Below are 16,390 nucleotides of genomic sequence, written 5' to 3'. Positions count from 1 at the left end.
TAACCAGTCCATGGTGTAACAGCTAGTGAGTGGTATAGCTGGGTTTTACACAGAGGTCTTTCTGACTCCAAAGTTCATGCTCATAACCACTGTGCCATATTATCTTCCTCATTGTTCACTACACAAGCAAAATCTTCTCACCTCCTGTCACCACCCTGAACACACACTGGTCAGGCACTGAAGATTCTTACCTGGTGCTATGGTCTTAGAGAAGTGAGTAGGAAGTAGCAGTTGCAAGACACTGCTCCAATCTAAGACATGACAGTACCCTTCTAGACATAGCCTATACATGTCTCATCCCTTGCCATCAAAGTATACTCAGCTATTAGACTTTTCTTTTTCAGACAGGTGACCAAAGGGGTAAGAGTTGGCAAAGAGGGTGAAGCCTGCCAACTATAAGGCTGACACTGAAGCAACCACAATGGCTGGTCACTGGGCTGGGCTCTGTTCACATAGGAGAATAAACACACAAAAGGAGGTTCCTAAGAGAAGCAACAATACTTCATTGAAAATGTACCACTGTTTAAACATAGTTTCAAAGGAAAACAAGTCTCTGGAGGGGATATAGGAAGGTTAAATATTTTATGTATTTAATATCCTTTAGCAAAGAGTGGAAGACAGATAATTTAGTCTACAATATAAATGACAGCAGAGTAGGCTGAGATACCTTCATATTAGCGATTTTACCTGTAAGATTAAAATACTGATTGGACTATACAAATCAGATAAAAATATAAAATTACATTTTCAAACTATGAATTTTGTAACATTCTTTACTTCATCAGTGTAATTTTGTATTATGTGAAGACTCACAAAGCTACTGAAAACCAATGAAGAAGAAAAACCAATTGCGATAAGTATGATAAAAAATAATCTGCAAATGACTTTTAAAAGTTGTCATTTCAGAGAATTATTTCAAATGTCACCCATTAAAGAAAACAAAATTATTCAATGGAAATTCAACTCCATCTAAGTCACTGAACTTACAGTAATGTGTGCAAGGCACTAAGGTGTAAAATGAAAGGGACAAGTTCTTGTTCTCAAGGAAGTAGACAGGTGTGAGCCAAGAGCAACATGGCTTCCAAGGGTTGGTAAAGCTAGCTGAGAATACATTAGTATTCTGATAGTCAGTGGTGAAGTTGAAGCTATACACCAACTGCCTTTGAAAAGCTATCTCCAGGTTGATTCTAGCACAAACATATATTACCACGTTAGACAATTGCACAGTTTGAAAGGAGCTTATATTAGTACAGGCTGTATTCATGAAATAAGATTGGTGTATATTTAAAAACTGATCTGATCTTGGTGGTTAATAATCTCTATCTGTATCAAATCAGTGAAGGACAAATAATGCGGGATTGAACTCTAAGCTGAAAACAAGTTAATTTTTATCTTAAAGCATTTTTTCCCTATCATCCAATACCAATGATGTTTCTTTATAAACCATGGGTCAACTCTCAGTTACTCACGGGCATACCATATCCAGAAAATTGAAAAACCCATTATTTTCCCTTCCCTTTGGATCTCTCACCTCCAACTTTCAACTTTTGAAATGGGAAGTACAAAATAGTTTTATTAACTTAAATAAAATATAATTAGAAAGACAACTTTAAGAGTACAGCTTAAAAGATGCCAAGTATGGGTATCATGTTTTGTCAGAGGTTTTATATTCCCTATGTAACTGCTCCCTCTACAGGCTGGCCATGCTATGGTTTCCAAAATTCCATTCATGATATATACATACTTGATGGTAATGAATGTAGAAGAGCCAATAAATTGGACAAAACCATTGATTCAGCAATATTGTTGACACAATCTTGGTTAGATGTCACTATATTCACAACCTGAAAATTAAATCAAGAGGATATTAATAGACTGGTAAATAATTTTGGACCTAAATAAAATTAAGCAGACCTAAATAAATTTGAGGCTTCCCAAAAATGAAAAAGATGTTTGGAGGACAAAATAATTTTTAATGAGAAGAGTTTAATTTAAAAAGATTGGCTTTATTACTTGGATCTTTTGTGAAATAATAAAAATAATAAAAAATGCTAATGCTCACATATATATGTATTAGCTTCCTATTAATTTGGAGATGAGAATTAAATGTAATAATCTAGAAAATATTTTAGAAACAAGTCACAATCTTGAGGTTATTAAGAAGCCTACAATCCTATACTGGTTCCTACTCTATAACTATGTATTCCAATTAAAGAACTGGGGTAGGGAGTGTTTAGGAAGATAATGATTCTCACTACTGGGACTGTCTTTTTGCTTTTAGATGGAGAAAGAAAATGTCTTTAGTGCCCAACACAACAGAATTGGTTTACCTTTCTATTATCAAGAAACAGGCCTATTTTTCTTTCAGAGAGGATGACCTCTCAAGTCTTACTTTTATAGTATACATCTAAAGATCAAGGTCACTTAACCTGAACCACATGGTCAGCAACTCAAACCAACATATTAGATTTAATAATGTTCATTTAAAAAGTTCTAAGGTGTGGAGGACTTAAGTAGAGAAACACATTTTTCAATTAAAAGAACATGCTTGTTGAGCTTTTTGACCAATTCATATTATTTGTATTATTTTATTAAGTCTTTTAAACCAAAATGCAACCTAAGAACATATTATACAAATCATAAATTGCTCATAAACCAGTCACTGCAAGGTTTAATTTGGTGTTCTTTACAATTGTGTATGTATGTTACAATTAGCAGGATCATCTGAAAAATGATCCTGAGAGCTTACTCTGGGTTGCCTAGACAATGAGACCCCCTGTCGCCAGGGACCTCCTGCTTCTCCCAGAGGAAAGGGCTGCATCCAGCTTCCCACAGGACCAGTGGTTTCATTTTCCTAAAAGACAGACTTCCAACTTCTCTTGGATCTCTAAAGCCCAAAGGTTCTGGGCACCTGGCTTTCTTAGTTCCCATAAACAGCATAACAGCCCAGTTGTCTGTAACCCTCACTGTAAGGTTGCTTTTGTACTAATCCACAAAAAGGGACAGCAACTGAAGGGAAAGGGGAAGGTCTGTCCTCTGAACACAAATCTACAGTGTGTGGCCAGCAGTATGCCCTGGTCTCTGAGGATACTGTGAGATCAGGAAAATCCTGCCCCCTCTTTTTGTTATCTCTGGTTTCCAAGCTTCCCCAGTAAAGAGCATTCCTTAACCGACACTTTGACACTATACAATGCATCCCAAGTTCTGATGTGTGACAATGACCACACAGGGACTACACCTTAAACGATCCTGTGCAACATCTGCTCTTCAAAATGAGTATACTAATTTAAATTTTAAGAACATATGTACTTGACTTGCTAAAACGAAAAAAAAAAAAAGAAAAAAAAGAAAAAGAAAACACATGCAAACTTCCACTCAACTTCAAATAGTGGTTAAATAAGACAATTAGAGAAAGATAATCATCATATGGTTTCACTCATATGTGGAATATAAGAAACAGGGAAAGGGACTATAAGGGAAAGGAGGGATACTAAGTGGGGAAATTAATTAGAGAGGAAGACAAACCATGAGAGACTCCTAACTCTGGGAAACAAACAAAGGGTTGCAGAAGGGGAGGTGGGTTGGGGGAATGGGGTGAATGGGTAATGGGCACTAAGGAAGGCACTTGAAGGGATGAGTATTGGGCGTTATACACTGTATGTTGGCAAACTGAATTTAAAAAAAAAAAAAAAAACCTCCCAAAAATGGTGGTTAATCAAGGCCTAAACCACATATAGTAGTGATAGGAAAGACAACATGCTTTAATATAAAATTCTTTTACCTCTAAAGCCAATTGCTGCACTTGACCCGCTCCATGGACTCGGAGAAGAGAAAATATTAATTTAAAGTGCCCAATGCATTCACTTTCAGAACCTAAGGAATAAGAATAAAATGTTTATCTTTTATTTCTAAGAGATGTTCTAAATTACAGATCTTCAAAAAACTAATCTACATTGTTGTTTACTGTCAATTATAAGTCTGATAACCCTTTCTCAACATTTTTGACATGAAATGGAGTACTTCCTGAACAAATCTTAAGAGGCAAAAAGGATAGAATTTATGTTTTGTTTTCATTTCCATCCACACCTCTAGGCCTCAAGCTAAAAACAAGAAATATAGCAAATACACAATCCAAATACAACTTAAAAAATAAGAGTGTAAGGTGGTAATTTTACTCTACCTCTAGACTCTAGCTACCCTCTCAGCCTAGTTACATTTTGGAAGAGTGTGACATCATTTGCTTTTAATTAAGACTGAATTAGAACTCTTCCAGATGATGACTATATTACAAACAACCGTATGGGCTCCTTGTGAAAATACATAAAAAATGAACAGTATTTCTATTCCTACCCAACTCAAACCCCAATTCCACATATTTACTATCATTCTGTTGTTAATAGAATAAAAACATTAAGATTCTATTCAGTGTGCTTTTCCTTTTATTAAATGGTAGTAAAATACAGTGTAATCTGTGATCTTTTTGAGGCTTCAGAAGATAATTCAGTAAGACCCCTTGACTTAAAGGAGCCTGAAAATATTCTATAAATAGGTTGCCTTTATTTATTTATTTATTTATTTAAAAAGATTTTATTTATTTATTCACGAGAAACACACAGAGAGAAGCAGAGACATAGGCAGAAGGAGATGCAGGCTCCCTCTGGGGAGCCTGATGCAAGACTCAATCCCAGGACCCCAGGGATCATGACGTGAGCCAACGGCAGATGCTCAACCACCGAGCCACCCAGGTGCCCTAAATAGGTTACTTTTAAAATCATTTTCAAACCACTATAGCACTGAAATATATAGTGAAAAGAGCAAAAGAGTATCTGAAAGTTAATGACAAATGTTAGTAAGAAGGATCTAGGATCTTCAAGTTATTTAAACTGATTTTTTATGGTTGTAGGTTTTATACTCCGTATTTGTTATCGACGTTAGAAGAAGCTTTGAAGTTTTCACTCATGCATCTCCCTGGAGTTAGGCATGACTAACATTTCTGGAAGTGTCCTCTTAAGGCTGTTTAAGAACGAAAACTCACATTTTTAAATTTCAATTGTTATACGCTAAAACCTTCAGGTAGTTTCTCAAAATTTTGGGTAGATACCAGAAGAGGCAAAGTATACTATTTTCTTTGAGTTTCTCTGATAAAATCAAGAACTGGAATTTCTAGGGCTCTTTCACTGTAAGGATCTTACCGATCAAGTGTATAGTCACACACCTGGATTATATTTTATGACATTTCTCAGAGCTTCCAAAGCCATTTCCACTCTTGGTAAGCGGTCTCCGTGTTGCTCCGACTCCACTTTTGCAGCATGTGTGATGGCCATGAATGTGTGGAGGTACTGGGCCTGGGAGCCTATATAATCCAAAAGACTTGCAGCAAATGCTTTTGGAACCTAGGTCGAGTGGAGAAATATTTACAAACACGTGTACCCTCAGAAATAACAATAAAACTCCAGAGTAACACCCATCCTCTCCCCCCCAAAAAACTTCAAGGTATGAAATGATTAAATTATACATATACATGAACACCTATGGACCAGGGTGGGAGGAGGGTGGCTAAGCACAGTTGCTTTAGAAAGCATTTCCCAACTGGTTTTTATCCCAACAAAGCATTAAAACATTAGGGATTAAAACAGTGGGATTTACTCCCACTAGGACCTTAGTATATCAATCCTGAATTAGCAAATCTCTTCCTTTTACAAATCAATGTAATTGATAGTACAATATATAATTTCTACAATTTGGTTATATTTTTATATTTTAAAAATCATTTAGAATATAAATTCAAAGGACAGTTTTCAAAGAGACTTCACAAATCAATGAACTCATTCTGCTTAACAGCTATTTATATATATTGTTTTATGATACATAAAATACATTATTGTTAGATTCCTTTTTTCCTAAGTGCAAACCTTAAAACATAGCTTCACTTCTTCCCTCCATACAAACCAACCAACCACCACATCCCCACTGCCACTCCCTCCGAAAAACCTACAACAAAAAATTCCTACACGATCACCAAGCACTGAGAAAAAGCTTGTTTGCTTCTGAAAGTGGCTGTCACAAGAGGTGACATGATTTGACCTCAATCATGTTCTAAAAAAATCTCCTTGCTTTCCAGTGGTATTTTCTTATTTTCCTCTTATAGTTGGCCAGAGAAATACTATTTGGTGGTCTGATAACCTACATGATGGGGTGAATGTGTAAATGACCTTGCACTTCCAGGAGAGACTAGTAAGTTGAAGGCACATGACACAGTTGGGTAGCATTACACATAAAATATAAAAAAAATAGCTCGGCAAGGAATGACTTATTTTATGAATCCATAAAACTAAATTCTTCAACATGCAAAATAAAGAAGTTTATAAATTACCAATGGTCACCCCATCACACAGCTGGGTATAAGGCATTTGGCAAAGAACATGTATTATTTCAACTTATTTGGTGTGAATAAACTAATAGCTTTCAATAACAAATGACTGAAGGTATCAGACAAAACTAAAAGTAGACAGCTTACCTCTAGCTGGAAAGTAGGGACTTCATTATACACCCTAACAAAAATCTCTCCTACAATAAGTTCTTTGGCATGATCGCTATAGACAAATTCTGATCCGTAAGTTTTGTCACAATCACCCTTTTTAAAAAAGAGAATAGACTGTTAGATGTAATAAGAATCATTAGTGTCCGATTTATAAATCTAACTATATTCAATTTAATAACAGAAATTAGCCTGAAAATTCCATTTCTTTTCTAGAGGAAAAATGTGGTGGGACACACATCATACACTCAATACAGTATTAATGTATATAACTAATAATATGAACTCTGGAATAGGCATGGATTATTTTTTATTCCAGGAGTTAATACTATAACTAATTTTAAAATTCCAAAAGATCACAGAGGTCATCCAATGAAGTGTCTTAGAGCTAATGTTTATAAAGCAAGTATGACACTTGGTTCTTCTCACTCCACTCAGCAGCTATTTGGCTTAGTGTCAGCTTTAGGGTGATGGAGCTAAGAAATGAACATATCTGGACTGGCATTTAAAAAGTAATACACTGAATCAAAGTGCTGGGAAACAGAGTCTCTGCAGAGTGGGGGGTGGGGGAGTGGGTGAGTAATATTACAGAAGTTACCAAACCAGTAAGAGTTTCCATTTAAGGAAAAGGAAAAAGACAGAAAAGAAGAATGGAAGAAACAATACCAATGAAGATTTATGTTGAAACTACACAGAATTTAAGTTAGGCTGAAATGATATGTGAAAAGTATACAATAAATTGTAAAGTGTTAAACAAAGAGAAGATGCTCTTATGTCTCTTCTGGTAAAAGAACAGGTGTATAAAAAAGACCTGTTTTCCTCAGCTCTGTAATTCTCAAAACTTCTTTCTATATAGCATTCTCAGTGACTATCACGAAATGAGTTAAAAAATTCTTGAAAAACTTAGGACATAACAGTGGTGTTTATTGTTTAATAAATTCTAAGCCTATAAACATAAATGTCTGCTAAACCCTCAAGTCTCAACCATATAGCGCATGAATTATGCAGGCCTTATCCTTACTGGCCACAGTATTGTCTTGCTTTTTTTCACCAGTTTCATAGATTCTCTACCAGAAGGTAGCAAGATGGGAAAAACAGTTGAATTCTGATACAAGAAAGCACTTTGATGTACTAGGAAAGAGGATGAAGAGAACTGCAAGAGTGCTTTGGGTGAGAATAATCTGTTAAAATGGGGAACAAGCTACATGTAAATAGTGACGAAAACATGAACGTATCATTAACTACAAGAGGGCCGTTCTTACATGGGCCACATATTAGGTGGCAAAAACCTGTAGGCTTGATTAACACCAAATGGAGAAACAGTACGTTTCTGTTTTGTCAGTACTGAATTATGTTTCCAGAGAATTTTTTTTGAGACGTCACCCCAGAAGTTCATGAAACAATAACATACTTTTTTAATCATGTTTTCTTGTTGGGATTCAAGAAACTCAAGTAGTTCTGCTCTTGTAGAATTGTTCCATATTAAATAGGGGCTCTCGGTGTTGCTGTTGAGCATCTTCAGAATCTAGGATACAGAATATTACTGTTTTGTAACATTTAGGAAAAAATAACGCAAGTTATCATTTAGTGAAACTGATTACATGCCAAGCACTGTAATAAGTGCTGTAAGTATAATGGGGCTCAATAATTCTAACAAATTTGTTGATATTATCCATTTTGCAGCTGAGAAAAGTCAAAGCTAAGAACAATCTAATGATCTATCCCAGTTCACACAGTCCTTACAGTGGGGAAAACTAGGATTCAAATAGAAATCTGTATGACTTCATATCCTTTTAATTTTTTTTTTTAATTTATTTATGATAGTCACAGAGAGAGAGAGAGGCAGAGACACAGGCAGAGGGAGAAGCAGGCTCCATGCACCGGGAGCCCGACGTGGGAATCGATCCAGGGTCTCCCGGATCGGGCCCTGGGCCAAAGGCAGGCGCCAAACCGCTGCGCCACCCAGGGATCCCTGACTTCATATCCTTAACATTTGTTTTGCTCTGCTACAGCAAAAGTTACCTGATAGTTTATGCTGCAGTATTTATTGAACACTCAGTAAATACATGCCTAAAAAGAATCATACCATCCTTACTTTATATAAACATATCTGAAAACAAAATCAAAGTTTTTCTGAAGCATACTGCTACCAAGGGAGGTAAAATTTATGGGCAGAGAGTCACTTCAGATTTTCTTGGTCCAAACTCCGAATCAAGGCTGCATTAAGCAGTTCTAAAGGCATAACCGCTGAACCGTCCACTGTGCTTTCCCTGTTTATGTGGCTCTCCTTAATTAGAAGCGTATAAGTAGGCATTTGACTCTCCTTCAACTGTTTTATTTTTTGTGTTTTAAAGATTTTATTTATTTATTCATGAGAGACACACAGACACAGGCAGAGGGAGAAGGAGGCTCCATGCAGGGAGCTCAACGTGGGACTTGATCCTGGGTCTTCAGGACCACATTGCGGGCCGAAGGCGGCGCTAAACCGCTGAGCTATGCAGGCTGCCTTCCTTCAACTGTTTTAATACAAATTTTTGTACGTTTTACACTTAAAAAAGCTCTATGCTAGCAGGAAATTAGGTTATTACCTTTATTTTAGATAAAACCATCTAACCTGTTTTTAAAATGTTTACTACTTAAGTAAAATGACTGAAAGAACATGTTCTTAAGAGAATTGTAAAACTTTGAGAATGGAGGTTTAAAATAAGCATTTTGACAAATCCAGATGGAGTTCAGACCAAGATTCTGAAATACCTTTCTTCCTCACTGTAGTTTATCAACAACCTGCCAGTATTTCTGGAAAGAATGTTTTCAGTCAGCAAAATGCATCATGCTGGTGAACACAAAATTCAGAAAGAGTACAAAAATCAAGAGTGGCATCTAAAGCTCTTTATTCTTACTCAAGGGGCACTGAAAAGCAATGGACTATACCCCCCTCCACACACAAAAGAATATTGAATTAATAACAAATATTTAGTAAATCCTAAGAATACCTTAACATTTGGAACACTGAGGAGTTTTTCTCTTACAAAAGTATTGGATAATCATTGGAGAAAACATAAAAATAGCCTACAATTCTACCATTCACAGATAATTACAGTTAATATATTAGTACAGATCCATCCATCCATTTTTTTAATTCCAAAAATGTGATTTTTAGCCTTTTCACTTAAAATATTTTAAACATCTTTTAATGTTTTCAAATATACCTTTACAATTATTCATAGTATTCTACTGAATGGATTTCTACAGTTTAATTCTTTAGTGCTATATTCTTAGATTGTTTCTCAATGATCCTCACAGAAGAGGCCAAGGAAGTTGGGATCATGTTTGATTTTGGTCATGAATGTGTGTGTGTGTGTGTTTGTGTGTGTGTGTATTAGCTTTTAGGATTTCAACTCTGAGTTTAAAAGGTTAGAAATTGCTTGTAAGAAACAGCCAAAAATAAGACTCTGGATCTCCTAACTCCCAGCTCTCTGCCTGTTGTAAAACACCATTTCCAAGTTCATTCTCCTGTCCTGTCCCCTTGTGACTCAAGGTTGGTAAGAATTATGGTGGGTTCCAGAGCCAAGAAACATAAAATTAATTTCCCCTTGCAGAAAGAATAGACTTGTAAAGCTGATATCATCAGTATCAATCCACAATAAACTCAGTTTCTTGGGTGAGAAACAAACATGAATATTTTTAACTTTTAGGTTTTCTAAACCACTCAACATTTTTGTGTTCCTCTACTATTTAAATGATCTTGCAATATTCATCAAAACACAGGCTACCTCTGAAGCACGTACCTCCGTAGCACTAACCACAGCAAGCTTTCTAGCAACATAGGGTGTCAGCATGCCAGCTAAACTTTTTCTTATGGTTGGATTTTCTGGGGTTGCTTGTTCTTCAGGCAGATATCCTCCAAGGCGACTCAGAGCACGGACACTCAGTTTAGCAAGGCTATTGGCTACTTCCTGTTACAAAAAAAATTTAAGATAATTAAAGTACATTTGTCATATTACATAGGTAACATGGTACCTTTATGGAATCAAAACCATATGGAAAAAAACCAAAAAACCAGATGGGACATACTTAAGGAGCAGAAAGCAAGTCCCCCAACACTGATGTCAGAGCTTATGGATTAGAGCTTACTCTTTCATTTATACTAAAGAACATCAGAATCAATACACTCATTCAGAGTCAATACAATGGCTAACTGGAAGAAGCACATTTAGGGATAGGGTAGGGAGTAGCAGATAGGCAAGAAGACCTGCCTGCTAGAGGACATTAACAATAGGAATAATGAATGACGACTAAAAAAGGAGAGACAAAAAATATTCAAGAAAATCAGTTAAGTACTCAAGTATCTGGGGGAGCTAGCCCCAACAGTCCAATAGTACTGTTATATTTCCCTGTGTGACACAACCATAATTTTGCGATCATAAAGACGACTCTAAGTAATCAAAAAAAGATTACATTATATCCAGTATATGCTACTATAAATTCCTTCCTGTTGAATCCTTCTAGCACAAATGGTTAAGATAAAAAGTTTTGGGCTTATACAGCAATAAACTTAGCTATCTAGAAAAACAGTTTATGTCTGGGGTTATGGATAGCGGGAACTTTGCTTTGCATTAATTCAGCATTAACCTATGGTTTGGATTCAAATTCAAGATTAAAGCAGTGTGAAAGTTACCTGCTGGTTTGTTTCCTCACTTTTCTGAATGCCACTCTCTTCTAGTGTGTAGTCATAATTAAACAGATAACCAAGCAGATGCCATAAAATCCCAGCCTGGAATAGGTGTGTCTGTAGCCAGAAATCCACAGCAAAAGAACTGACACATTCTACTCCAAGAGCAGCAACCCGCGGAATGCTCTGAGAGAGTAAGAATAATGAAATTTATTACAGGGTTAAAAAAAACTCCCAAAAGAAATTGGTTGTGAATGTATATCACAGCTATCTTATTATGCAAAATGTTTCCCTCCTCTTATATTTTCAATTCCAATTTAAATCTGAATCCAATATCTTTAAAGCCTAAAATTAAAAGTGACCTTTTGACAAGCCACAGAATTATCTTTGAGGCTAGTTGTCAAAGACTTAGAAATACAGTTCTTCATTTTTTTTTGTATCTTTAATTTTAAAAAATAGTGATAAGGTATTAATAGCAGCATGCTAGGATCAGCAATATCTAGTGCAGGTCTGCTTCCTTATATCAGAGTTACTGTTCTTTCTTTCTTTCTTTCTTTCTTTCTTTCTTTCTTTCTTTCTTTCTTTCTTTCTTTCTTTCTTTTCTTTCTTTCTTTCTTTCTTTCTTTCTTTCTTTCTTTCTTTCTTTTTTTTTTTTTTTAAGATTCTATATATTTATTCATGAGAGACACAGAGAGAGAGGCAGAGGGAGAAGCAGGCTACCTGTGGGGAGCCCAATGCGGGACTTGATCCCAGGACCCTGGGATCATGCCCTGAGCTGAAGACAGACACTCAAACACTGAGCACGCAGGTTGCCCTGAGAGTTAGTATTCTTATTACATAGTTCTAAGAACACCATGTAAATACAGTTGAGAGATTTTCATCTGATTCCTTATTCCTAGATACCTCAGTCCAGGATCAGCACTCCAATCCTGTTCTATTCCAACACAAGTTACCTAAGAAATCTATCCAGTTATCTAAGAAATCTTCCTCTCCTTCCCTGTCACCTATTCTATCTATCCACAGCCAGCTTCTCTCAGCAGTACTGGATGGGGAGGAAGTGTTAAGTTCTCAGCTCCCCAAAGCCCTTCCCCTCAGGCAGTGATTGATTTTTTCACATCTCACGTGGTCCTTTATTTGCATTAGATTTATTTACTCTAGTTTCTCATTTCTTCTCTGCCTCTCTTGGAATTTTCAGGGGAGACTCCCTTCCCTTTATATATATTACTTTAGTCTTATTCCTTCTGGGCCACCATAGGAACAAAAGCTTCCATTTACAGCAAGGGTTCTGCGAAAAAAATTATTATTTAGAGATCCAAATACAGCAGATAAAAATAACTTGGGGAAAACAGCTTATTTATAAACTGGAGATTGGCTATGAGACAAGAACACCCTTTGCTTACTGCATCCAGAAAGCATTAAAGATGAACTGTACCTTGCCAAAATATAGCACCCTACAGAGATCCTTGATGATGCCAGGCATTTCTGTGATCTTCTCTCGGCATTCTTCAAACTGAGCGGCCACACTGTAACATTTGCTTATGTGTCCACACACCTGCATACAACACAACAGAGCAAAAAAAGAGTCACACATACATTCCTTATTTAAGACAGAAGAAATCAAATCAGGGACACCTGGGTGGCTCAGCAGTTAAGCATCTGCCTTTGGCTCAGGGCATGATCCTGGAGTCCCAGGACTGAGTCCCACATTGGGCTCCCTGCATAGAGCCTGCTTCTCCCTTTGCCTATGTCTTTGCCTATCTCTCTCTCTCATGAATAAATAAAATTTATTTTATTTATTTTTAGATTTTATTTAAACCTTAAAACAAATCAGCAGAGATATATGAATAATGCTTAATGGTATATATGATGCTCCAAAATTAAAAAAGAACATTACTATTGAATTGTTAGTATTTCTGTTTAAGATTTCCCATAGATGCAGGGCTGGCAAACAAAGGCGACTGTGGTGCATGGGCCAAATTGACTATGGCCTGTCTTTGTACGGCCAGGGAGCTAAGACTGATTTTTACATCTTTAAAGGGTTGTAAGAAAACCACAAAAATATGCAACACAGACTGTATATAGCCTGAAAGCCTCAAATATTTACTCTAACCCTTTATAAAAATTGTGTGCCAACTCTGGATTACGGTATTTTTTTTGGATTAAGGTATTTTTGTCCAACTTATTAACATTGCAGAATTACAATTCTATGTATGTACTGCAAAACAAAGGATGAAACTAAAAAGCCTGAACTCAATTGTTTTAAATTCTAAAATCTGCTGGCATAAATATAGGATCACATAAAAAGATGCATTCTATAATAATCTCGATGAATTCCTGATGGATTTTCTATCAAAGAATTATAACCTTAATAGAAAATAAGCCAATTAAAACACCATAGGAATGGATTATTGTATCTATATAAGCTGATGAATGTTAGCTTAACCTGTGGTAATCATTTCACAATATGTGTAAATCAAAGCATCATGCTATATGTGCTAAATTTATACAATGATGCATGCCAATTATTTCTCAATACAACTGGAAAAAAAAGACTAGAGATGGGGGACAGAGGTAAGGAAGGAAATTAGGGAAATGGACAAATGAGAAATCAAACAAGAATGGCAAAATGACAAATGTTTGAAACCGGGTGGTGAGGATGTAAGAATTCATTATACTCTTCTCTAAGAAAAAACAAACAAACAAACAAACAACTAAGCCACTAATCACAAGTGATTTAGTGTAGTACTTCTTAAAGCATGATACAGAGACCAATAGCATCAGTATCACTTGGGAATTTGTTACAAAAGCTTATTTTCAATCTTCCACCCAAAAACCACTCACTGAGTCAGAAATTGGGCAGCAGGGGGAGTGGAGGTCAGCCACCCACATTTTCATGAGCCCTCCAAGTGATCCTCATAGATGTTCAAGTCTGAACTACTAATAGTCTAGTGTAACTTTCTTAGAACCATCCATTTTAGCCTCACCTGTACTGACATGTCACTGGGTTTACTAGAACGATTCAAGACAGCCACACAGCGACTAAATGCTTCTTGTAACACCTGCACAGAAAGAAGTCAGCCATTAATTCTCCATTCAGGCTTGAAGTCTGAAAAGCCTTTTCTGGTAGGAATAAAATGTTAAAAATCTTTTATTATTAGATATTTGTAAATGAATGTGTTTTGCTTAATTAACATTTGTTGAACAAGTAAACAAAGGCTTCCCTAGAAGTTTCCTTTTAAACATTCCCTATAAGCTATTTTTTAGGCAACAAGTTTACCAATTTTGAATCCAATCCTCTCTAACTCATATTATGAAATAAAGCTCCATTCTACCTTTAAATGGAGAATATGACATGTTATTTGCTGGAATAAATTAAAGTTAGGAAGTTCTATCAAGTGTACTTGTACTTGGTGAATTTTCTATTGCCAAAAGTCATACGGTGTGCCTGAATCAGCTTGCAGAGAAGCACAGAAGTCATTCCATATTACCTCAATTCCATTCTCCCTTCTGAGCTCTTCAGCATTGAGGGCTGAGCAGTTGACAGTATGGAAAGCCAGCTCTGTGGCAGCAGGCAACAATGGTGATTCTTTTGAGAAAAGGAGGTCATCTGAAGTTTCCATTGTTATAGTCCTAATTAGCATGGGGTATCCTGCATATTTATAAGGCTGTAAATCTGAAATAATCAAAGGTTAGTGCTGGGAAAATAGCAAACAAAACAAAAAGTGGTTGTCATGGTGTTAATTTTGACACCATGTTTAATTATATTCCCTTAAAAAGAAAATGAAAACATATTCATAAAAAGAAATTAAACCTGGTATAAATCCCTCAGATATTTCTTTTTTTTTTTTTTGCACACTTGGTTTGGCTGATTTCTCCAAAATGCTACCACCAAAAATAGAATATTTTGTGGTTGATTAACTGAACTTAAGCGTGTAGTGGTTTTGATCCTTCGCAAAATATCTACTTTCTATATTGTCCATGGGATCTTTGTAACTTTTCACTTGATCTCAGACAGCAGACAGATCAGGACCTCACAACAGAACTTACTAGGTATAAAAATCCCCTTTGGGGTAGGTGGGAGACACAGTCTGAAAAAACATTATGACTTTGATAACAAAGCAATGGTGAGCCACAACTGCAACTCTCATAGAGTCATTAGCCATTAAAGCATAACCAACAGTTTGAAAAAGACTTCTTTAAACTCATTCTGATTAGTAGTAAATGCCATATAGCTAAATGCTTTATAAATGTGTTCTGTTGAACTCATATGCAAAAGTGAATCAATTAATCACTACTCTCAAATTGCTAGAACCCCAAGCTGTCCCCTCTAATACTAAAACTGAAAAGCCTACTTGTCTTCAATAACTCAACAATTCTGGTGATCTCAAATTGCCAGCGTCCTCTCTTCCTTCTCTCCCAACATCATCCAACAGAGCAAATGGGTCTCCCACTTTGTGCTTTAAGCCAAGTTCATTCAGTTCCCAAGCCAAAGGATACCTGCTGTCTTAAACCTAAACTTCCCAACCCCAACAAATCCTTTAAAGTTTACAACATACTCCTGGCCTTCTGGATGGTACTGTTCCTGCAAATGGCCCTGTGAACACGCTGGAAATTCCCAAAGACCTGTACTCTGAAATCATACCTATTTCTTCTACACCAGTGTTTTTCAAGCTGTCCCACAGGATCAGAGTTTTGAAAGATACCACCGGAAGTGAGAAGTATAAGAGAAGCATATGATCATGTGAAAAGTTCCTGTTGCTTTTTAAAGGCCAGACTATTCTTTAGAAGCTTTTGAAGTTGTAAAAGGCACAGTCTTCTACATGTGATTTAAGAACAACACGAAATGATTATTAAAATCCAGATCCATTATAGATCTCGTTTAATACATTTGCTGCTAAATGGCCTAACACAAAAAACTAACCTAAGTACTTCCACAGAATACAAATGTCCTTTCAGGAAGAAATAACGAAACTTGCTAGAAATGCAAGTACTGAAAAACCTAGGTAAGAAGTGGAAAGTATAATACAGACAACATTTTGGACCTTCTGAAAGAAAATTACTCTTTTACTTTATCTAAAATGTAATTCTAAGACTCTTTTGCAATAAAAACTTTAAACCTATTAAAATATGCTATAGAAACAACACAGTAGGGACGCCTGGGTGACTCAGTGGCTGAGTGT

General features: G+C 36.2%; 1 protein-coding gene across 6 annotated transcripts in view; it reads right to left on the bottom strand.

The window, feature by feature from the left end:
* Positions 1-16,390, bottom strand: part of DNAJC13 (DnaJ heat shock protein family (Hsp40) member C13) — a 117,826-nt gene that overhangs the window by 17,009 nt on the left and 84,427 nt on the right. For all 6 annotated transcript variants that reach the window (XM_038570856.1, XM_038570855.1, XM_038570860.1 and 3 more), the window contains 10 exons: positions 14,699-14,883; positions 14,195-14,269; positions 12,643-12,762; positions 11,217-11,396; positions 10,327-10,494; positions 7,950-8,063; positions 6,518-6,634; positions 5,216-5,393; positions 3,782-3,873; positions 1,745-1,844 (listed from right to left, as the gene is read on the bottom strand). In XM_038570856.1, the coding sequence (XP_038426784.1) occupies positions 1,745-1,844; positions 3,782-3,873; positions 5,216-5,393; positions 6,518-6,634; positions 7,950-8,063; positions 10,327-10,494; positions 11,217-11,396; positions 12,643-12,762; positions 14,195-14,269; positions 14,699-14,883 (1,329 nt within the window). The remainder of the gene's footprint in view (positions 1-1,744; positions 1,845-3,781; positions 3,874-5,215; positions 5,394-6,517; positions 6,635-7,949; positions 8,064-10,326; positions 10,495-11,216; positions 11,397-12,642; positions 12,763-14,194; positions 14,270-14,698; positions 14,884-16,390) is intronic.

This window comes from Canis lupus, chromosome 23 (genome assembly GCF_011100685.1).
Source record: "Canis lupus familiaris isolate Mischka breed German Shepherd chromosome 23, alternate assembly UU_Cfam_GSD_1.0, whole genome shotgun sequence".
NCBI classification, from domain to species: domain Eukaryota; kingdom Metazoa; phylum Chordata; class Mammalia; order Carnivora; family Canidae; genus Canis; species Canis lupus.
The sequence above is the reverse complement of the archived record's forward strand: the minus strand, read 5'-3'. Positions and strand labels throughout refer to the sequence as shown.